Below are 23,005 nucleotides of genomic sequence, written 5' to 3'. Positions count from 1 at the left end.
AGAGTGATTATCCAAGACCCTCAGAGCCTAGGTGGTGCCACCACATGCCAGACCTGGAGTTGCAGGGTTAATGTCTGCCATGTGGGATGTTGTTATGGTTTGGTCTTGACTTCCAGTCTGTCTGCCATGTGGGGTTTTGTTATGGTTTGGTCTTGTCTTCCAGTCTGTCTGCCATGTGGGATTTTATTATGGTTTGGTCTTGTCTTCCGGTCTTTCCTCCAGCTCTTCCTTTAAAAAAAAGTTAGGAATAGGCGATGATTAATTTTAGTTCTCAACTAAACTGGATTCAGAATCATCATGGAAACACACCTCTGGGTGTATCTGTGAGAGTGTTTCCACAAATGTTTAACTAAGCATGAGAACCCAGACTGACTGTTGGCAGCACCATCTCATGGGCTGGGGTCCTGGACTGAGTAACATGAGAAGGTAAGCTGAGCACTGGCCTTCATGTCTCTGCCTCTGGACCCTAGAGGCCATGTGAAGAGCTGTCCAGCATTGCCACCATCACACCTTTCCTGTCCTGGTGAACTTGATTCCCAGAGTGTGACCTAGAATAGATCCTTTCTTGCTTAAGTGGCTTGGGGGGGGGGATGTATTTTGTCATAGCAAAAGGAAAAATAACTAATACTGCCCTCTTTCGAGGTAGATCATTCACCCGAAGTTAAACCTCTTTGGAAACTCCACCAAAGACACACCCAGAGGTATGTCTATGAGGAGATTCCTAATCTTATCAAGTTGACAATAAAGATTAATCATCACTGATCCACCCCTTGTCAACTTGACACCCGAGCACATCACTTTTTAACTTCTGACCCTAGGCTCTCCATAAAGTGCACAGCCATCTCATGCTACAAAGGGCATTTAATTTCCATCTTCAAAAGTCTCCAAAGTCTTCACAATTTCAAAACCATCCACAAGTTCAAAGTATCATCTCAGACTCAAGGCAATCTCTTAAACATGAAACTGTTCAAACTTTTAAAACTTACATACTCTCTAACATGCAATGGCACAAAATAAACACTGCTATTCCAAAAGAGAGGAAAGGGGGAAGGGGGAAGAAAAGCTAGCCCAGAGCAAGCCCAAACCCTACAAGGAAAACACTACACTTGCATCTCCATTGCCAGCATCTGGAACTCTTAATAGAATCACTTACTGTCCAGTGACCTTTGGGTGGCCCACCTTGCAGCTTTACTACTGATAGCATAGGTGGCCTCTCTTTCCAGCCAGCTTCATTCTATGCCTGTTGCTTTCCTGGGTGGACTTTTCATGTTCCAGGCATCTCTAACATTATGGAGTCTTCACTCCAATTTAGGCTTCACATTCTGCTTCACACAATGGTCTCCTAAGGCCTCTTTGCAGGGAATCTGACCCTGTCAACATTGCCTGTCACCAGTGGCATTGTCAAACCTGGGTGCAAGTCTCCACAGTCCTCTTACTTTTGCATTTTGAATGCCTGCAAACCAGCACCATGCAGATGATCCTGGCAAGTTCTGTTGCCAGCTCAAGATATAGCCTGGCACCTTTCTACTGCCACTGTGATGCCTCTGTGTACTTTTGTGGCTGAACCTGGGCAAACGCTCCCTTACCCAGTTGTTTTGGAAACAAAACAGCCCTTCAGCAGCACTCCCAGGTCAGGCTCTCTTTCTTCAGATGAATTTGTGTTTGTACAAGTCAGAGCCTTCAGTGGGTGGGATCAAAGCACCTTTCCCGCAGTCTCAGTACAGAGCAGCCAGATTTTTCCCCATAAAGTGTGTAAATGGTCTCTCACTCAATTCCTAATAGAATCTTTGTTTCCCCAAGAAACTCTGGAGCAGTCTTTACTACTTGCTTTCCTATTGACATTCTGATCTCTACATTCTCACCACTAAGTATTCTGGGAGCTTCTAGTTCACAGTCCCAAACTCTTCCAAATTCCTCCCACAAACCAGTTCCAGAGTCCTATAAACCATGCAGTCAGGCGGTCATAGCAACAGCTCCACTCCTTAATATCAACTTCCTCTCCTAGTTAATTTTCTTGCCACTGTAAGAAAATATCTGATAGTAGCAGCGTAAAGATTGATTTGGGCTCAAAATCTAGTTGGGGGATACAGCACAGCACAGCACAGCAGAAAGGCCACGGAGTCCAACAATGACTGTATGCACGCTCAAGAGCCTGAGAGCCCATTGGCTGCTCACTTCCTGAAGCTGGATGCCTGGGGCATCCCAATCTAGTGCGGATGGCCTCTAGGATTCCTGGAACACCTCTGCTGTTCAGTCCAGATTGAAGGTCAAAAACGCTGGGACCTGATGTCAGTGAAGTGTGGCCGCAGCAACAACACAGACACACTCACCATCAAGAAGCAAATTCAGGCAGGCAAGAAGACAGCTTCTTTTACCTCAGACCCTTTATATTTAGACCATCTACAGGAAGGCATCACCCACTCTGGGGGAGGGTCTTCTTCACTGAATCTTTCCCAGAAGTGTCCTCTTAGCTGACACCAGATCTCATCAAGTTGGCAATTAAGATTAGTCTCCACATGTTGTGACTAAAATCTAAGGCTATTTATTGTTTGGGGGAAGAAACAAATTAAAAGAAATTTAAGAAAAAAGAAAAGTAATCCAGTATAGTGGAAAGTGACATTCATTGTCTTGTATTTTTGTAAATTGAGAAATGATCAAGGATATAAATAGAATCAGGCTTTCTTTATTCTACGTAGTTATTTCCCCTTATCTATTTCCATATTCTATGTAATTAATTCCCCTTATCCATATTTTCAAGCAATTCTGGCTTACATTATGAAATAAGAACAATTGCATTATTAGAGTATTAGATTCACAAAACTTATTACTAATTTTAGGGGCTATAGCTCGATGGTAGAGCACTTGCTTAGCATGTACAAAGCCCTAGTTTCAATTCCCAGCACCGCCAAAAAAATTCTTGCAATATCTATTTTATTATGCCAAAATTAACTAAAACCATGCTAAGTGGTTTTCTAAACTGTCCCCAACTTTTCCTTTTTAAAAATTTAGTTGTGGTTATAAAAAAAAAAAACTCATATAACTTACCATACACATGGTAAATTACCAAACACTGTAGTGCATAAACCTGCTTATCGGGGTACCAAGGATTTTCAGAACTATGTATTTACCATATCATGTCTACTTCCCTTCTAGCAACCATTAACTAGTCAACTTTTTCTTCAAAAATTGATTACTTTAGGCACATTGTAGGAGGATTTATGCAGTATTTGCCCTTTTGTGAGTTGTTTATTTCTTTTAATACACCTTTAACATTCACAGCATTATAGTATGAGCCAGGTCTTCATTATTTGTAAGGCTGAATAGCATCCCATAGACTGAATGTGCCAGCTTTTGTTTGTCATACACACAACCATGGGCTCTTTGGTTGCTTCTGTTTGGCTATTATGGATAACGCTTCTATGAAACTAGACATGAAAGTGTCTCTTCTAGATAGTGACCTTAATTGTCTTGGATAAATACCCTCCCTGACCCCTTTCTGGGACTGTTGGAGTACACAGCAATCCCATAGTGATAACATTTTATACATCTGATAAAAGTAGAACAGGCTTTCAATGTATCGTATTTTTGCCAACACTGATTTGTTTTTATGGTGGCCATCCTAATGGGTATCAGGTGATACTCCAATAAAGTATTAGTCTGCATTCCTCTAATTGAGGCTAGCAAGTAGAGAGAAAAGTTAGCAACCTAAGACCCTATTTGGCTTGAGCTACACACACACACACACACACACACACACACACACACACACACCCCTTTCTTAACAATACACTTAGAAACCTAAGACTTCTCCTTCATTGAGCTGCATGCACACTCCTCTCCAAGCAAAAGCAATTGGGACAGTCTGTGGTGTCTTGAGTGAGAAATGTACCCCATAGGCTCAGATATTTGAACACTTGGTTTCTGATTGTTGCTGTTGTTTGGAGATGTTATGGAACCCTTAGGATGTGGAGCCTTGCTGGAGGATACATGCCACCGCAGGCAGGCTTTCAGAGTTGCTCCATTTCCAGCTCATTCTCTGCTTCTCATCTGAGGTCAAAGATACGTTCTCTCAGTTTCCTGCTCTGGCTACCTGCTGCCATATCTTTTCCTACCATTATGGAGTCTTTGTAAATGCAAGACAAGATAAACTCTTCCTTCCATAAAATGCTTTGGGTCATAGTATTTTATCATGGAAACAAAAAATAACTAATATGCATTCTGACCCATATCTCTTGCCATCTTTAATAAATGCTGTGGAAAAAATCCTCTTGTACACTGTAAAGATCTGTCACTCGATTTGGTTTACTAAAACACTGATTGGCCAGTAGCCAGGCAGGAAGTATAGGCAGGGCGACCAAACTAAAGATGATGGAAAGGAGAAGGTTGGAGTCAGGAATCGCTAGCCAGACCCAGAGAGAGCAGGAGATGAATGTGCCATGCTAATAAAGGTAGCATCACATGGAAGAGCATAAATAAGAAATATTGATTAACTTAAAATGTAAGAGCTAGTTAGTAATGAGCCTGAGCTATTGGCTGAGTGTTTACAATTAATATAAGCCTCAGAGTAGTTATTTGGGAACAGGCAGTTGGGACATGAAATTTCCATTTACAAATAACTCTCTTTCTTATTTGTTTTTCTATTGCTATGAAGAGACACCATGAGCAAGGCAACTTATAAAAGAAAGAGTTTATTGGGCTCATAGTTTCTGAGGGTGAGTCCATGGCCATCATGGGGGAGCACAGCAGCAGGCAGACAAGCATGGTGCTGGAGCAGGAGCTGAGAACTTACAAGTTGATACAATAATCATGAGGCAGAGAGAGATAGAGCTCACTGGGAAATGGTGCTGGCTTTTGAAACCTCAAAGCTTATCTCCAGTGACACACCTTCCCCAACAAGGCCACACATCCTAAATCTTCCCAAATAGTTCCATCAACTTTGGACCAAGTATTCAAATATATGAGCCTCTGGGGCTATTCTCATTCAAGATCCTACATTCTACTCCCTGGCCCCCATAAGCTTGTGGCCATATTGTAATGCAAAATTAAATTTGGTCCCAAAAGTCTCTATTGTCTTTCAGTCTCAAGACTGTCTAAAATTCTGAAGTTTCTTCTGAGATTCAAAGCAATTCTTAGTGGTAACACCCTACAAAATCAAAAAGTAAATTACATACATTCACTATTCAAGGCACAGAATACATATTACCATTTCAAAACAGAGAGATTGGGGCATAGTGAGGAAATACTGGACCAAAGAAAGACTGAATTCCAGCAGGGCAGAATCCAAACCCTGTAACTCCTATCCCTCATGTCAGAGGACCTAGATGGCTCCATTCTTCAGCTCTGCTCACTGCAACACTTCTCTTGGACTTGTTCTACTTCCTATGTGCAACTCTCCTTGGCAGACATCCCATGGTGATGGCATTTCCAACACCTTGGGGTCTCCAACATAATTCAGGCTTCACTTTCACAGCTTCAGTCAATGACCTCTCAGGGTCTCTAAGCAGAGCCTCCTCAGCCACATGCCTGACCTCAGGAGCTTTCTTTAACTGCAAAGGAAGATTCCACCACTCTCTGCTGTGGGGTGTCTTTCTGTATGCTGTGAATATGTGTGGCTCCCATTGGATAATAAGTAAAGCTGCATTAACCTATGGCAGGGCAAGATATAGATTAATAGGAATGGGTTAATTCAAGAGGAAAGAACTAGCCAGCAAGACGCTGAAGCCAGAGGCCATACAGTTTGTAATTAATATAAGCCTCTGTGTAATTATTTTATAAGCAGCTGTGGGAGAGATTTGTTCAAACCTCAGAGCCGGGCAGGACCGAAGAAACTTCTGGCTACAATTGTCTTTCTCCTTCATCCTTCATGACTCTAAAGCCAGAACCACCACACTCCCTCATCTTTAAACTAAGGGTAGTGGCTAATCCAGCCTAGACTCATTTGGGGGGTGTGTAAGGCAAACTATATCTTCAAAATGAAATTTTTGGGGGAAAATATTTTACTTACTATCTTATGCCTAGGTGCAGGTAGGCATTAATTTGGATGTTGGGGATTTGAATTCAAGTTTTCATGTGTGCATACTAAATGCTCTTACCTAGTGAGCCATCTTCCTAGCCCTACTTGGCATTAATTTGATTAAAATCAGCTGTGTGTCACAAGAAAGGGGATGCACAGTGTATAGAGACCTCCACAATTTGAGCCTGTCAGTCAAAACAGAAAACCACCTATACTCTACCTGTAGTAACCCACTCCCCCTTTTAGACTCCATCAAAGAAAGGTCCAAACAGTAGCTCAGTATTCTTGAGCACTCACTCTAGTCTAAGTAGCCCACCACTTCCTTACAGTGTACCCGCTCTGTTTCTTTGTTTTGCCTTCTTCTGCTTTCCTATTTGTGTGTGCTTTTGAATAAGATTACAAGAACCTGGTAACACTCAGTCAGGACAACTCCCTGTGATGTTGTTAATAATTGTGAGCATCTTTCCATTTATTATTATCTTGTTTTTTGTTTTGTTTTTGTTTTTGTTTTTGTTTTTTTGAGACAGGCTGTATGTGTCTGTCTGGCCTTGAACTTGTAACCATTCTGCATCTGCTGTAGATATCGCTCTGTGTAAATAAAGTGCTGATTGGCTAGTAGCCAGGCAGGAAGGATAGGGTAGGTGGGACAAGGAAGAGGAGAAGGCTGGGAACAGGAAGGCTGGGAGGAGACACTGCCAGCCGCTGCCATGAGAAGCAACATGTAAAGACACTGGTAAGCCACAAGCCATGTGGCAAAGTATAGACTAACAGAAATGGGCTAAATATAAGAGTAAGAGCTAGACAATGGTAGGCCTGAGCTAATAGCCAAGCAGTTTAAATAATATGTGTCTGTATGATTATTTTATACGTGGGTTGTGGGACCGCGGGGGCTTGGTTGAACCTGGAGAGAAGCTCTCCAACTACATGCATCCACTTGGATTAAGGGATGTGCCACCAGGCCTGGAAAATAATGAATGTTTTTCTTTCTTCCCTCTGTGGTGCTGAGAATCAAAGGCAAGGCTTTTAAACATCCTAGTTAAGAAGTCTACAACTCAGCTACATCCCCAGTCCATGTGATTTTTAGTCATTTTTAAAAATATACACTACCTTTAAGAAAATGTCTACTCTGCCTCTTTTGTACCCAGTTCTGGAGAGCAAGCCTACCTGCCCATTTTTAAATTAGGTTGTTTGATTGCCTTTGAGTTGCAGAAATTCTTTGCATATTGTGGATATTAGCCCCTAATCACATATACACCTTTCAAATATTTTCTCATTTTTCAAGCTATATTTTCATTGCTGTGTTCTCTCAGAGCAGACATTTTTCAAGCTCAATGTCATTTTGTTTGTCTGTTTTTACTTTTGTTGCCTGTGGAACTGTGTCATATCAAGAAATCAGTGCTAACTCCAGTGTCATGAAGCTCTTCCTGTTCTAGAAATTTTGTGGTTTTAGATCTGTGTTCAACCCAGTTCAAGATGATTTTTCCCCTACCTTATAAAGATGTGTGCTTGCAGCTTTTCTGGAAGCCACAAGTTTGTGCATGAAACAAATCTTAGCACAGGCATCCCTCTTATCCTTCCTCTTAACTGCCTCTTAGTTTTGACCTCACTAGCATTGACCCCTATCTGTTCATCAGAAAACAGAGTCTGAACCAACCATATCTCAGCCAGGAAAACAGATGAGGTAATGCTCCAGCTTTTGAAAAAACAGTCTAGGTAAAGTAAATCAGGCTGGGATTCAAGAGACAAGGGGCATAAAGATTAATTCATCACATATATAGTATGTGAGGTCTCAAACTCAGGACAAATGGCTGAGGTGCTGATACCATGGCAAACTGACACTGGCTGCCAGGTCCTTCCAGCATCCATCAGTCCCTACCTGTTACAAGGTCCTCCTGGCTGGCATTCCCAGCCCCCAGCTGCTCTTCTCTATATCACTCAGCCATTTTGGCTACACTGGTCCTTTTTCTTGGCCTCTTGCCCTCTTGGCTGCTGCTCCTGGTTCCCCCTCTCTTCCTAGCCCCTCCCTTTCTCCTCTTATGGCCTAGTTCAGTTGGGTGGTCATGTTCATTCTGGACATGTCCAGATGTCTCTGGCTATGCTTTCCCTCATATCTACAATAAACCTCCTCCACCATACCTAGGAGCAGACATGTCCTTTTATTTCTTCTTTTCCATTAAGTAGTATTCATGTCTTTCTCTATAGACCCCAAATACAGTTTAAAACACAGTAACTTTAGTGTAACTTTTTTGATGGCAGAATCTGACATAATTTGACATAGAATAGTTTCATTTCACTTACATTTTTTTTCTGTAACATTTCATGAAGGTGCTGTCTCTACTTGCAGATGATATATGCACACATCTATTTCTGTTTTTAATAAAAAAAGATTTATTTATTATGTATACAGGGTTCTGTTTGCATGTATGACTGCAGGCCAGAAGAGGGCGCCAGATCTCATTACAGATGGTTGTGAGCCACCATGTGGGTGCTGAGAATTGAACTCAGGACCTCTGGAAGAACAGCCAGTGTTCTTAACTTCTAAGCCATCTCTCCAGCCTCCACATCTATTTCTTAAAATCTGAAAAATTATGGCCTCAGAAACCCATCCATCCCTAAGATTTTAGGATAGAGGGTTGTAGTGTATGATAAACTTTCCTGGCTACAGCCTCACCTTGGGCAAACCAGTTACCTTTCTTTCTAATAAGTAGCAATTGATACAATCTGTCTGACGCTCATGATTTGTCTCAAATTTGTACAAAGTAACTGTATAGTGGATTTGGGCTATAAGACAGAAGTCACATCCCCCACCCCGAGTCTCATAATCTGGTTACACTATTTCAATTTGTTTCCTTATACATTTCCTGCTGGACTAGTAAAAAGTAACTTGGAGAATCGTTTGCTTCTGCACAATGCAATCCTTACCTGATGTCTTAGGGATGCTACTGCTATGAGGAAACATTGTGTCTATTTTGCTTACACTTCCACATCATTGTCTGTCTTAGTTAGGCTTACTATTGTTATGATCAAAAAACTTGACCAAAAGCAAGATCTGGAGGAAAAGTTTATTTGGCTTGCACTTCTACTTCATAGTTCATCATTGAAGGGAGTCAGGCAGTAACTCAAATGGGGCAGGAGCACCGAGACAGGAGCTGATGCAGAGGCCATGGAGGAGTGTTGCTTACTGGCTTGCTCAGCCTGCTTTCTTATAGAACCCAGAACCACCATCCCAGAGGTGGTTGCATCCACAATGAGCTGAGCCCTACAGTGATTAATCACTAATTACGAAAATTCCCTACAGTCTTGCCTACTGCCCCATCATGGAGGCGTTTTCTCAAATTGAGGCCCCCTCCTCTGATGACTCTAGTGTCAAGTTGACACAAAACTAGCCAGTACACTATCATCAAAGGAAGGTCCAGGTAGGAACTCAATCAGGGCAGGAACTGATGCAGAGGCCATGGAGGGGTGCTGCTTACTGACTTTCTCCCCATTACTTGCTCAGCAAGTTTTCTTATACACTCCAGGACTACCTGTCCAGGGGGGGACACCACCCACAATGGGCTGGGCTGCATTTTAGGCAATTCATTGGAACATAGCCCACAGAAACAAAGGCCCGCTGGCGTGTTTTTTAAGATGCAGTAACAAGTGTAGGCATCTTTGGGACAAGCGTGCTCACAGCTCGGGACACCCACTCAAGCTTTATGAGAATGCTATTTTGATAGGATTCAGAAACTGTGACAGAGATCCTCCCGGCTCCCACTTGTAGGCCTGGTAAGTAATGAGCACACGGCAGCCCAGAAGGAGCGAGCAGGCCAAGTGGTCACCCTCAACCAACCGCAGCCCCACGTCGGGAACGCCACTCTGAAAAAAGTGCCAGCTGCTAGCGGCCACTCCTCCGCCGCGCACCAGACTAGGGCAGACCCGGGTGGGTCCAGGTCCTCCGCCACTGAGCCAGCAGGAACTCAGTCTCGCTACTCCAGGATTCACAGTGTACGACCGGAGGAGTGGGCTAGAAGTAGACTGATGGTCTCGAAGCGTACAGGTAGCGGTGCCCAAAAGGGACCCGGAGTTTCTCCACCGCAAACGTCGCAGAGCACGACGGGAGTGCTAGGGGGTGGGGAGAGAGGAGGAAAAGGTTCGCGTTGCATGCTGGGGCCGGTAGTTCTCTCTTGACTCAGGACTACAGCGTACTTTCAAGCACAGCGGAGCCCGCTGAATGCTAGCATCCGAAGTCTCCCGTAGTCGGAACTCGCAGTGTACGACGGGAGTTGGCACAAGACTGGCGCTGCATGCCGGAACCGGTAGTCCCGATGCGTCAGGACTTGCAGTATGTGACAGAAGTCTTGTGACAGCGATCCGCGTGGCCTGTCTGTAGTCTCAATACCCCGGGACCAGCGCCCGGCGGCTGTGAACCAGCGCCTCCCGGCTTCGCGTGGGCCGACTGTTTACCCGCGGCCCGAGAGTACGCAGTCACGCGGCTGCACGTCGCCGGCCCCGCCCCCGTGACGCAGCACGCCTCCCGGAAGTGAGTGCGCAGCGAGCGGCGGGTGAAGCCGGTGTCGGAGCGGGAACCGCAGTGTCGCCGCCGCCCGCGGTGGGCGCCGCGCCCTGAGCGCCTGTGTTTTCGTTTCTCACCTCCGTTGTTCTGACCGTCCTTGCCGCTCGCTAGGTCGCGATGGACGCGCCGCCCACGGCCGGCGTTCCCAGCGAGGGCGCTCCGGCGGCGGCCGGGGCAGAGGTGCGCTGTCCGGGCCCCACGCCGCTGCGCCTGCTCGAGTGGAAGGTGGCGGCAGGCGCGACTGTGCGCATCGGCTCGGTGCTGGCAGTGTGCGAGGCCGCTGCTTCCGCGGAGCCCGCAGGGACAGCCCCGGCTCGCAGCACCTCTGGGGGCTGCGTGAAATCCGCGCGGGCCGAGCGCAGGCTCAGGTCGGAGCGCGCCGGCGTGGTCCGTGAACTGTGTGCGCAGCCCGGCCAGGTGGTAGCCCCTGGGTGAGTATGCGGGGACCCGGTTCCCAGGGCTCTCAGGATGTCGGGGGTCCCTGGTCTACAGCTGCGTTCGGGCGTGCAGGGTGGCCCGAAGGTGCTGCGGGGTGAGAGTGTAGGAATAATGGTCGCCGTTTGTGATCTAATCAGACCCTGAGATACTTTGAGTTTGAAAAGTTCTCGGTGACCCAAAGTTACCCCTTTGGGAAATGTTTTGCATCTGTCCCTCTTCTATAATTGGTGGACTCCACCTTTGTGAGTGAAGGCAACTTGGGTGGCTGTGGCCGCAGGACTACTCAAGCAGGTTCCAGGCTCGTTATTGAAATAGAAGCTGTGGGGCGTGTGTGCTTCTTTAAACGCTTATAAAACTTTGTGAAACGCGGTTATAAAACCTGGTGGTTCTGCATCATAGCCACGAAAAGGGTAGACAGAACCCAGGCTGCATCGGGTGATGGGTACTTGGTCCTCAAGTCATGCGTGGACTCTAGCTGTCTGTCATTCTTGAGTCCTGATTCTACAGGATCTTGAATTGGTTTGATCTGCCACTGTCTGGCTTTATGTCTGATTTTGCCAGTGTTGTGTGTTGAGCCTGAGTTAACACGTGGGCATGTGTGTCACATGGCTGTGATTGTTTTGATTGTAAGGAACAGAAACTACTGGGAGAGGTGACTGTTGCTGCCTACAGTGGGTTGGGCTGGGAGCTTCCCTCTGAAAACATTCTTTCTGCTCCTTTTCTGGTGTCCTATGCTCACCTCTTTGACTGGTACCAATCCTGCCTTTGTTGAGTATTTGCTGCCCACCATTCTTCATAAGGAAAATTCCCGTTTTCCATTGGTCTTGTCACGGAGAACCTGGCTGTCTTCCTGGTCACTCCCCTTAGTGCATCTTTGAGGATGTTGCCTGGGTTCTTAGCCTGTGGACCTTGCCCTTACTCCTGCCGACTGGGTGCTGGAGGGTGGGGTTGCATAGCCACCAGGAAGACATGCTTCTTTGGGGCTGATCCCCTGAGGAAGCTGTCTGCTTGGCTTCTTCTGGAAGGACAGAGCTGTGCACTTGGTAGGCACTGTTCCTACATCAGAGAAGCTGATATCTTAGCTTCACCTGAGCCCTCACTGGCAGTTTCTCCTGTGGTGATAACCTGCTTTTCAGTTGACTGGTAGAAAGTGCCCACAATGAATGTCTCATTTCCTTCTGGTCCCCTATGACAGGATCACTGAGGCCCAAACAGGTACCATCATTGTCCTATAACTAGCTAGTATACAAACTCAGGCTCAAATCCACCAGTCTGGTGAATCAAACCTACTGGGTTCATTGACCCAAGGGGTCAGCGGATGGCTACAGTAATGAATTCCCAGCTGACACTTGCTTCTTCTCTTTGATGTATGAGATCTTGGTGCTTAGAGCAGTGGCTTGTAGCAGGACTCTGAAACTGATGAGTTGTATCCCTTTTCAGATGAAGCATCTAAGTGTCCTTGAAATGATTCTTGGAATCCTGGATCACCCATGGCACCTGTACCACCAGTTCAGTGATGTCAGGTGAATTCCTATTTCTGGGAAAATCACTAGCAACATTACTTTGATTTAAAATGTTTTCCTTCCCTATTCCTATATGTGCATTTGTGGACAGCATTTTGTCAGCATTCCAGGAAGTATTGCAGTGAGACAGTATTTCTCATATATTTTTCCCATAGTATTCCTGTATGCCTGCATGTGCATGGGTGACCAGTGTGAAAGGATCAGGAAGAAGCAGTTAATAAAGCCTTAGTTTAAAGCTCTCTTTCATTCCCTGTGTCAATCCTAATAGTTTCTTTGGAATAAATTTCATGGCTGTGGGTTCCACATCCCAGTTGAATTCATGGGTATTGGGCATGGAGCAGGGGCTGATAGATGTGCAGTACTTTTGACACCAGTTAGGCTTCCCCCCAAATGTCTGTCATACTAGTCACTTTGTACAAAGACTGTTCAGTAGAGAATTGTCTTCCTAAGGCATCAACCTGGCAGAAGCAGTATCCATTGAGAATCTGTGCAGAGGATGCTGTGGGTAGCAGTCAACAGAGCTCTCCATTTTGAGTCTGTACAGGCTTTTGTAGTACACAGATTTCAGCTAAGTGGGTCTTTGCCACACAGTTTACTTATACAGGTTGAGTATCCTTAATTCTATAATCCAAAGTCTAAAATATTCCAAGATGCAAAACTGGGGCATATTTGCTTTTGAGTTTTCCAGTGCTCAGCATGGGAGGCCTATGCAAACATACAAACTCCAAATGGCCCCCAAAACTGCAGCACTTCTGCTCTCTAGCATCTTTGAAGGAGGGATTCGCATATTAGGAAGTCTTTCTAAAGGGCATGTGCATTTCCCTGTTTGAGAAAACAGAGAATAGTAGATATCACTTGATGCTGGCATTGAACGATATTTGCCATGACTCTTAGACCTTGGTCAGTAAAGAGCTGTCTGGCTCACAGCAGGTACCCTGAGCCAAAGCCCTGTTTTAGAAGGAGTTCTGTCTGTGGTTTTGGTGCAGCCTCTTCCAGCAACAGTCCATCACAGCACTGCTTCAACCCAGGTGGGGACCCTGGAAGCGGGGGATCAGGAAGAAGCAGCCATGCCTGATCACCCTAGCTAGATGCTTACTTCTTTTCTGAGTGCATATCAGAACCACACTTGAGACTACTTTATAATGGGTTTATCAGAGCAGTACTGAAAGTTCGCTCATGACCTCAAGTTCTGGTCTTCCAGCAATACCATGCATTTCTTTCTCAGTGCTGGGATTACAGATGTGCACCACTGAGTCTGACTACATGTTCTTAGAGTCACATGCATGGGACAGCCAGCATTTACTGACATTTGCACTCAACCTTTGTAGGGTGATTATTGGATGGTGGCCCTTAGAGCTGCCCCCCCACACACTTAATTAAGCATGTCCACTTCTATAGACTTAGGATTGGTGAATTCAGAACTGTTTTGAGGATACTCTTGCCCACCTTCAGCTTGCCTGCTGGCAGAGGAAGCATCTGTTCATGAACTTTCCTCCCCTCTACTTGAATCTCCCCACACCAGTGGAAGGAAGCTGTGGCTCTAGGGATGAGCAGCAAGCTCTGCACACTGCTGAGAAACTTGGTGTGAGAGCGTCAGTCTTCTACAACTGCCAAGACAAATGTTGCTTCTGGGGCAAACTGGACCCAAGGCCTGTATGCTGCACTGTCTGGTCCTCACTGGTGTCTCTTCTGAGGTCAGGCTACTCTCAAGCCCTTTAGGCAGCATGAAGCGTTCTAAGCCTGACGTCTTTGTGGTTTTCCTGCCCATTACTGCCCTGATTTCTCCCAGGGTTGGCTGACACAGTGCTTTGGAAGAATGAAGGAAGATCCCCCACAGTCTAGGTGCTGTGGCACAGCTGCCCCCAGATGTGTGCACTTGGTGACAGCAGACCTCATTGACAGGTTGTTTGATGTTAGCTTGTTTTTGCTGAGACCAAGAAGGTGGCTTGTGTACTTAATAAAGACGGACAAAAATGAGACCCCTGTGCTTGTGGTTGTCAGTGTTGTTTTGGCCATTAGCAACGTCCAGTCATGCCACATCTGAGTTTGTTCCCAAAGAACTGTGTCCGGTTGGAGTTGAAATAATCACTAGGCTGTCATTTTGAGCTGTGCTAGGACTGTTTCCATAGCACTTCATCCTCTCAGATGAAAGAAGGAGGGAGCTCTGCTGAGCAGGGATAGGGAGGAAGTAGAAGGTGCACAGTGGCACACTGGTCGTCTGCCATGTGTACGGCACATGTGTACTGAGTGACTAGCAGCTTAGCACACTCCCTAGACCTGATCATGGTGCCAGAGCTCAGTAGAAAACAGGGAGAATGATAGATACTCTGTAGCAGTTTATAGGGAGAGTGATACTTTGTATCGGTTTGCCTTTTTGTAATGTTTACATGGGTTACAGTCACTGTGGTTGAAAACACTAGTCATTCGCCATCTGTCAGAAACCTCTGAATTGGTTCATCATAGTGCTCTGACCCTCTGTGTGGCACTTGTTTGCTTGTTTTTGTTTTTGTTTTTTCTAGACTGGGTTTCTCTGTGTAGCCTTGGCTGCCCTAGAACTTGTTCCGTAGCCCAGGCTGACCTGGAACTTACAGAGATCAGCCTGCCTCTGCCTCCCGAGTGCTGGGATTACAGGCAGCAGGACTTTTTCAAGTTCCCACAGAGGTTTGAGTATGTAATCCCTGGAGGAGTGGGATGGAGAGAGGTGATAAGACGCTGCATCAGGGAGACTTCACTTTGCAGGAGAGTGAGAGAGACCAGTACAGAAGAACCACAGTCAAACAAAATGCAGAGTTGTGGAGCCCAGTCCCAATAGATACATCTGCAACACCACTCCAGTACCTAAGCTCAGGAGTCGTTGTGGAAGAGGGTTTGGGAGGATTGTAAGAGCAGGAGTTTGCTCTCAGCTTGTACCTCCTAGTAAAGTCTTACCAACATGACTGCCTAAATATGAACTGAACACGGACAGCAATAAACATACTAACGTGGCTGGTGGAGTCCTCAGCTCTACACAAAGAGGTACAGGCGACTAAAGAATGCTGACAGTGGGAGCAATGGTCTTCCCCACTACCAAATGGTGAATGACTAGTGGGGAAACCTACATACAAGTAACATGCATACTAAGCCATTATTTATACTTAGGCATATGTATGTAACATATATAACAGTGTCTGAAAAAGCAAGGAAGGATACCTGGGAGGGTTTGGAAGGGAAAAATGATATATTACAATCTCAAAAAAAATAAAGAAGTAGAATATATATATATATAAAACAAGACTAAAAACCACAAACCAGTAGAGGCAGAGACTGTAGATTGCATTTGGGGACTGTCAGTGCCTGTGGGTTGCTGGGAGATGAGCATTTGCCTAGCCAGCCCTGGCTAAAATCAGGAGTTATTCCAGCTGCCTGGAGAGTGAAAAAAATCTTAGTAAGCACATAATAGAATAACTCAGGGTTGCTCCTAGGATTAGCTCCCTACTTCAGTTTTGGAAAGTTAGATGCAGAGAGGTGCTTAAAATCACAGCACATCCCAAGCGCCACTGAAGAACAGTCTGGCTTTGGGAATAAGATTTCTCTTACACTTCCATACCCAGGATTTTTATGAATGAATATTCTTTGGCTAGTACTCTTGACTCTCCCTGTTGGCGTCTGCTCTATCTAAATAATTACTCAGAAGACATTCTTGAACATTTGAAGCTAGGGAAATTGTTCCTTTAACTGAACCTGTTGAATACAGGTGATCTGTACTTCAGATGGAACTGTGTTATATTGTGTTGTATTCCTGGTTTTGAAGGAACTCTTCAGGCCTTTTTGGTTTCTGAGTTTTGTGTGCAGACTTTTAAGTAGCTTGGCATAATCATCTAATAGAGGCCTCTGAGATAGGTGGGCTTTGAAGTGTGCCTACTTAGGAACAGCACATGGGCTCTAGAATTGTATGTGCATTGTGAAATGTATCTCTAGCCTTGTACCTTCTTCATTTCATTTTAGAAGAGATTAAACAACAGGGTTCAGAGGTTAAGAGCACAGACTGCCCCTCAGAGGATCTGTGTTTCATTTCCAGCACCCACATGGTGGCTCATAACCATCTGTGTCTCCAGTTATAAGGAATCTGACACCCTCTCTGGCCTCTGTCAGCACCAGGCACATATGTAGTATACGTGCATGCAAAATACCCATACACATTAAGTAAATCTTTTTTTTTGAAAAACATCAAATGAAATCCTCATATTGGTGTGGAGGAATAAATAAGTCAATTCGATATATTTTAAAATTATGCATAAATACGAATGTCATTACCAAACATAACAAGTGATTGTACATCCATTGTCTTAGGAAAAGTGCATGCATGTAAACTGAACTGGTAGGAACGTAAGTCCTGTGCCTGTAGGTCAGTAGGTGCACCCAGCAGCTTTGGAGCTTAACAAGCATCCATGGCTTTGTACAGCTACAAGCACTTAAACCCTTGGCTGATGAAATTCTGAGACACGTTTGGCTGGTACAGCCATCCTTGGAGGTCTGTTTTCCAACAGAGCTAATAGGGTGAATGACAAGTGTATGCAGCTTCCATGCTTTTGAGACTAGCAGCTCTGGACCACAGAGGTGGTGTCTTTGTGTTATCAGAAGTCAGTAGCAATCTCTTGAATCGTAGCTGACCCTCAGTAGATTCCGTAGATGGTTTTGGGAAGTGTCCTTCTCCAAATGTCTTAGACTGTTTTTCATAACTGCTGCCAGAGCCCGACCTATCTATCCAGTTGTTCCAGGCTTTGTCCTGCCCCTGTGTCTCCTTAGTCCCAGCACAGCTCTGGCTGCAAGTTGGCAGATGAGTGAATATTCCCCATGTGGTACCTCCACCCCACCAAATGGTTATAGATCGAAATCAGCTGGGTTTTTTTTGTTTTTTAAGCTTTTTGTCCTTTTGGGGGGCTATTGTGGTGTTTTTTGGCTGTTGTGTTTTGATATGAATTATTCCCCACCATAAAGGCTCATGGATTGAAGGCTTGGTCCCCAGCTGGTGGTGCTTGGATCATGAAGGTGCTAACCTTCAGTGGATTAGCACCATACTGAGTGGGCTATTAGGAGGAGTGGGACCTACTGGAGGAAGTGAGTCCTTGGGAGTGTGCCTTTGAAGAGACTCTTACCACTGGCCCTTCCCGCCTTTATTGCTCGGTTTTAGAGTCACCATGAGGTGAGCAGCTACTCCACTATGCCCTGTCACCAGGTAACCAGGGAACTGTGATGCAAAGTAACTCTCTCCTCCTTCCGTTGATAAGCTCAGGTGCAGCCAGAGCTTCCGACTGAGAGAGAGGTTACAGAACAGCAAAGTGTTCTCACATGAGTGTCCCTCGGGGTTCTAAAGCGTCAGCAGCTGCCGTGTTTGTGTTCTCTTTCTCTCTTCTTGCCCAAGTCACTTTTCTCTGAAGAGTTGGAGGCTGAGTTGCCCTGAGATAGGACATTCTCCTAAATACTTGTTCTCCGGCAAACCAAAGGTCCTCTTATGTAAGCACTCTGTAGTCAACGTCTGTGGGGTGCTGTCCTGTCCTCTGCAGCCTGCTCTGCTCTCCTCTTGATCATGTCCTCCCTAGTAGACACAAACTCTGTCCCACTCTGCCCGTTGCATGTCACACGTCAGCTTCTCTGCCCTCCTTTCTCTTAGCATTAGTGGTGACTTATTTATAGAGTGTCCTTCGGTTAGACTGAGGTTCTGTGTGTGGTTCATCTGGTGGACAGCACTGATACCCTTTCGGATATTAGTTTGTCTCACCTTGTATGGTTGAATGTTGATCACTGGGTGATGGTGGCATCTGGTGGGTTCCTGTTATGGAAAGAGACTTTCTCATGAGTTTCAGTGCCAGGGTAAATGTTTTACTCATCTATAAAAACTATATTCTCATCAAACTTTGAGCCTAAAATAAGTAGGTGTGGCTACACCTGAGTTTCTTTGAAGCTCGTATCGGATGTGTTCTGTCTGGGCCATCAGTGTGCATATTGTACCTGTCTCTGTTCGGACACAGGCAGCAAGAGCGTGGCAGCAGATACCGTGTGGGTTTTGCCTGTGTTTCAGCAGACATCTGTCCGGAACAATAATGGCAGCTTCTAAAGATGCTCCGTTGATAAGTGTTCACTTTCCCCTCGTTACACTGGTGGTGGTGGCATCAGCATCCTTTTACCATATGGCAGGCTTCCAAATGTGCATTGCATGGACTTGAAATGAAATTTAGCGGGTCACTTTGCTGGGTCATAACACTTGTGTTTTGTACCTTGTGTGATTTTACTTCTTCCTGAGGTGCTGGCAAGTCCTGTATGGTCAGTTTGGAAGGAGCGAAGGGCTCATTGCCTAAGTGACAGGCATCAGGAAAGTTGGGCTTTGTGGTACACCCTCAAGACACCAGTTTGCAAAGAACAAGAGTTTTTAGAGTCACTTGGAGTTGGAGAGATCAAAGTTGAATTTAGTAACTATTTGAATGTTTTCAGTGAATGTAATTTGTGTATTCCTAACCATTACAGGTAGAAGGAAGGTCACATGTCAGAACTTGACAGATGGGGTTTAGGTTTGGTTGTTTTTGTTTGGTTGTTTTGTTTCGTTTTTACAGTTTTGGAGATCAAATGCAGGTCACCAATGAGTTACATCCCTTGCCCACTGAGTTTTTGAAATCCAGGCACATTATGAGAGCTGCAAAGATAGATGAAGCCTATGCATGGTCCCAGGTTGTTTTGGTGACGTAAGCTGTCGCACATAGTAGCTCTCCAGGTGGATTAGCATATTGGCTGGCAGCTATTCATTAGGAGTGGATGTCTCTAGGACACTGAGAGCACCGGTAACTAGATGAGCCCAGACAGTATATACTCTGGTGTGCCATTGGTCTCGTGTCTGTGCCTTGGTTCCCAATCTGATCCCTGAGACATTCTGAGACATACAGTTATTCTGTGCCCTGTGAAATAATTGACATGTGTAATATCCAGAGTGTCTGTAAACATGGCTGTGTGTCCCGGGGCAAAAGCTGCCATATAGAATAAGGTGGGCAAAGCCTTTTGAGTCCCGTACAAAATATTACATGACTTATTCATACAGTGAGGCCGTTAGTGTCCTGGTGCCTGAAGTGTAGGGTCAGACTGCACTGCTCACCCTGTGCTCTCCCTCTCCCTTCACAGCCTTCCTGTGCATGCCTTCCTTCCCCTGCCTCTCCAGCCTCGCTTGCCAAGGGTCCACAGAAGTGCTCTTACACTTGCACTAGAATCAGCCATCTGTGTTGGTGGGACTCTTCCTCCAACGCTTACTGTCTTTATTTAACTCGGGGTTGGACTGTGAGCCTCCCTTCTCTTCAAGTCTTTGAGAGCAAGGCTGTGTAGCCACCGCTTAGATTATGCCTGTGTTTCTTCTGTGTATGAAGAGGAATTTTTGCCCATGGCTTTATGTTGGGCCCATGCTCCAGGGAAGACCAAACTGGACGGGTCACCCACTAAGGTAGCTAGCTGGCTTTGTTACCAGCTCTGTCCTCACAGCAGACTTCTTTTTAACTTTACTCCTGTCCTTGATGGTGGCTCAGTGTTGCCATGTCGAATACCTATAGTTTCCAGACAGGCCCAGGAGGTGGAGAACCAGGCTGACTCCACATGGGTGGGTGGGCAGGGGTACTTAAGGGCTCAAGGGACTTCCCTGTGTCTGAATTAATACTAGTAAGGTAAGACTTGGGATCTACTGCAGGTGGGTGGGGAGGGGGTTCCACATCACATGCTTCCTTGTCAGCCCCTGTGGCCGGGTGGAAGATGCTGACTTGTTACCCAAGCAGAATTTAGCAGCTGTGCTTATGGAAAATGCTGAACTGGTTCTGATGTTTGTACAGAAATACAGGGAACCTCAAACAAGCGCTTGGAGAAAAATAGAGTTTTATTAACTGGTTTGGAGGCTTATTTTAGAACTACAATAATCAAGGTCCCATTCAATTTTACTGTTGTGAGGATTCTTCATGCTAGATGGTAACTCTTTGTTAGGACTGTGGTTAACTTCCGGGGCCTCCCGACCAAAACCTCAGAGAGATCTTGCTCCTGGCACTGGGCTTTGTCTTTAGTTGTAGTTTGTTCAGGTTTGCTATGAGATATGAGCCGTAAATCAAAGGTCCTTTTGTTTTGCTTCTTCTTGCTTATGATATCCCACAGCACCAGTGGAAAAGGCTCTCCTGTCTCCATTGGACTGTGGTGTAGACCCTTGGGCATGTGCCTCCTCAAGTCAGTCCCTCTTCCAAACCTCATGCACAAGGAAAGTCAGGATGCATGCGGAGACCTGTCCAGTGAGGATGGTACTGGAGCTGTGTGTCTTGGGTCTTGGCTGTCTACCTCGTGTGACGTACCAGGGAAGTGCCTTTGTTGTTCCTGCATGGCCAAGACTTGGTCTGATGTGTGTCCTGCATTGTTTCATCACGTTCAGAGTGCTGGGGGCAGTGGATGGGCTTCCCTGGCCAGGTCCCTGGGAGGGCCAAGTACTCTCCCTTACAGTGCGATAGATAGGTTGGGTCCGGAGAGCTTCTGCTGGGGACAGGCTAGACCAAGAATCAGAGTGCCTTCGAGTGTAGAGCAGGGTAGGGCCAGTTCTGGTTTCCAGAGGTGACCCTGCTTCTGGAGACTGTTAATCTCAAGCCACTAGGAAATAATTGGAAAGGTCCCACCAGCAAGCATGGGCCTGACAGGCACCCTACTGAACCATAGTAGGGAGGTGGGAATCTCTCCCTGCTGGGTTTCTATCAGAGTGCAGCCTCTGCTTTTACAGTCTGGAGCTTTGTCTGTAGTAACCCCTCCCTGAGGCCGTGGTGTGGGTGGACCTAATAAGAATCAAATAGAAAGTGGGCAGGTGGCATAGCCCAGTACTGGAGAAGCTGAGGCAAGAGGATGGAGAGTTCAAGGTCAGCATGGGCTACATGGTCAATATCCTTTTTAAAAGGAAACAAACAACCAACTAGGGATATTACAGAAATTCTTCCAGGAAAATGTCAGATGAATATGAACTGGTCTAGACTGGGAGTCACCTGTGGGAGGGAACAGAAATTTATTTTTGAATCATACCAACATGTGCTTACAATAATGTAGGTAAAGCTTTGATTTTGATGCATTTCTTGTAGAAACATGAGAAGATGGTTATTGAGACCATCTGTATGTCATCTCCTCTTCTGACTAGACCTCTCTGCAGCTCTTTCTCTTAGGCAGTAGATGGTTGTCCTGGCTAGAATAATCTGAGAGTCAGATGGAGCCAGCCTGAAGTCTTGTTCCCATTCAGATGCCCTTTCTCATACCATGTGATACGTTGTAACTGTTTGCTTCTTTTCTGCAGAGCACTTCTGGTGAGATTGGAAGGATGCAGCCATCCTGTCGTCATGAAGGGCCTGTGTGCCGAGTGTGGCCAGGACCTGACCCAGTGAGTACATAGAGGGAGTGAGCCTCAAGAGTTATAGCTCTCAGGTGGGGGAGCCTGGGGGTACGGAGGGCAGTGGTGTGTAAGGCACCATACAGGGTCCTGCTGCCTCTGCCCAGAGTTGGGCCCTGGCCCATGGCCAGTTTCCCAAGGAAAGAATCCTTTTAGTTTCCAGCCTTCACTGCCTGACACCCTACATTATGCAGGGTACCATTCTCCAGTATTTCTGGAAGGCATATGCTTTCCTCACAGTGGGGACTGCAAACCATCTTCAACGTCTGGAGCGTGCGCGCTTCAGGATGTAGCACAGCTTTGCCCGGAGCCTGTTTTTCTAATGCTCTATGTAGCTGACCACTGATGCTAAGTGGTCTCTGATCTACTCATACAGCAGTGTAGGTGGGGGTGGCTGTCACTGTTTTTGTTTCCATGTAACTGCAGTTGAATTACATGGAGAATTGACTCTTGCACTGAGCACATGACTGGCATATCTGACTGCAGATGTGACCTGGAGCTCAGTTTCTCATGTTTTTCCTATTTTTAAAGACAAGCAGCATTCACTTTGCTGTCTGCACAAAAGTGTGCTAGGATAGAAGTATTTGTTACCACCTGCGAAGGCACGTCACTCACAGTTAGATGTGCTTTCCATACAGTTAACCAGATGCTCTTTCCACATTCACAGGTTGCAGAATAAAAATGGAAAGCAGCAGGTACCACTTTCTACAGCAACTGTTTCCATGGTCCACAGTGTGCCGGAGTTGATGGTGAGCTCTGAGGTAAGAAGCGTAGCAGCTGCTGGGCTCTTTAGGAGAACTCTGGAGCATGTCTTGGCAGACATCATTTATAGGCATCTGGAATACTGCTTTCTAAGACTTGGAAGCTGCCATTTTCCTTTTCTCGTTCATTAGCACTGTGTCTACACAGATACTGTGAAGCCTACAGCTCTTAGTTTTGGTGACTTTCTTGGTGCTGCCAACACAGGTGGGGGGAGGGGCTGGGCTTCAGCTCCCCTTGAGTCAGACTTCCTTAGAAATGCTGTGGTAGGCTGCTAACATGGAAGCAGTAGTGAGGGATAGCTAGGA

The 23,005-nt window shown here is 45.9% G+C and overlaps 1 protein-coding gene across 3 annotated transcripts in view; it reads left to right on the top strand.

Annotated features, from left to right (window-relative positions):
• Positions 1-10,360: 10,360 nt before the first annotated feature.
• Ctdp1 (CTD phosphatase subunit 1) overlaps positions 10,361-23,005 on the top strand; it is a 63,481-nt gene continuing 50,836 nt past the window's right edge. Inside the window, exons 1-3 of one of the 3 annotated variants that reach the window (XM_036204872.1) lie at positions 10,361-10,999; positions 21,846-21,929; positions 22,606-22,699. In XM_036204872.1, the coding sequence (XP_036060765.1) occupies positions 10,686-10,999; positions 21,846-21,929; positions 22,606-22,699 (492 nt within the window). In that variant the 5' untranslated portion in view covers positions 10,361-10,685. The remainder of the gene's footprint in view (positions 11,000-21,845; positions 21,930-22,605; positions 22,700-23,005) is intronic. The other 2 variants (XM_036204871.1, XM_036204870.1) reach the window with 2 other exon arrangements.

This window comes from Onychomys torridus, chromosome 13 (assembly GCF_903995425.1).
Source record: "Onychomys torridus chromosome 13, mOncTor1.1, whole genome shotgun sequence".
In the NCBI taxonomy this organism is placed as follows: Eukaryota; Metazoa; Chordata; class Mammalia; order Rodentia; family Cricetidae; genus Onychomys; species Onychomys torridus.
Note: the sequence above shows the minus strand (reverse complement) of the source record. Positions and strands in the feature narration are given on the sequence as shown.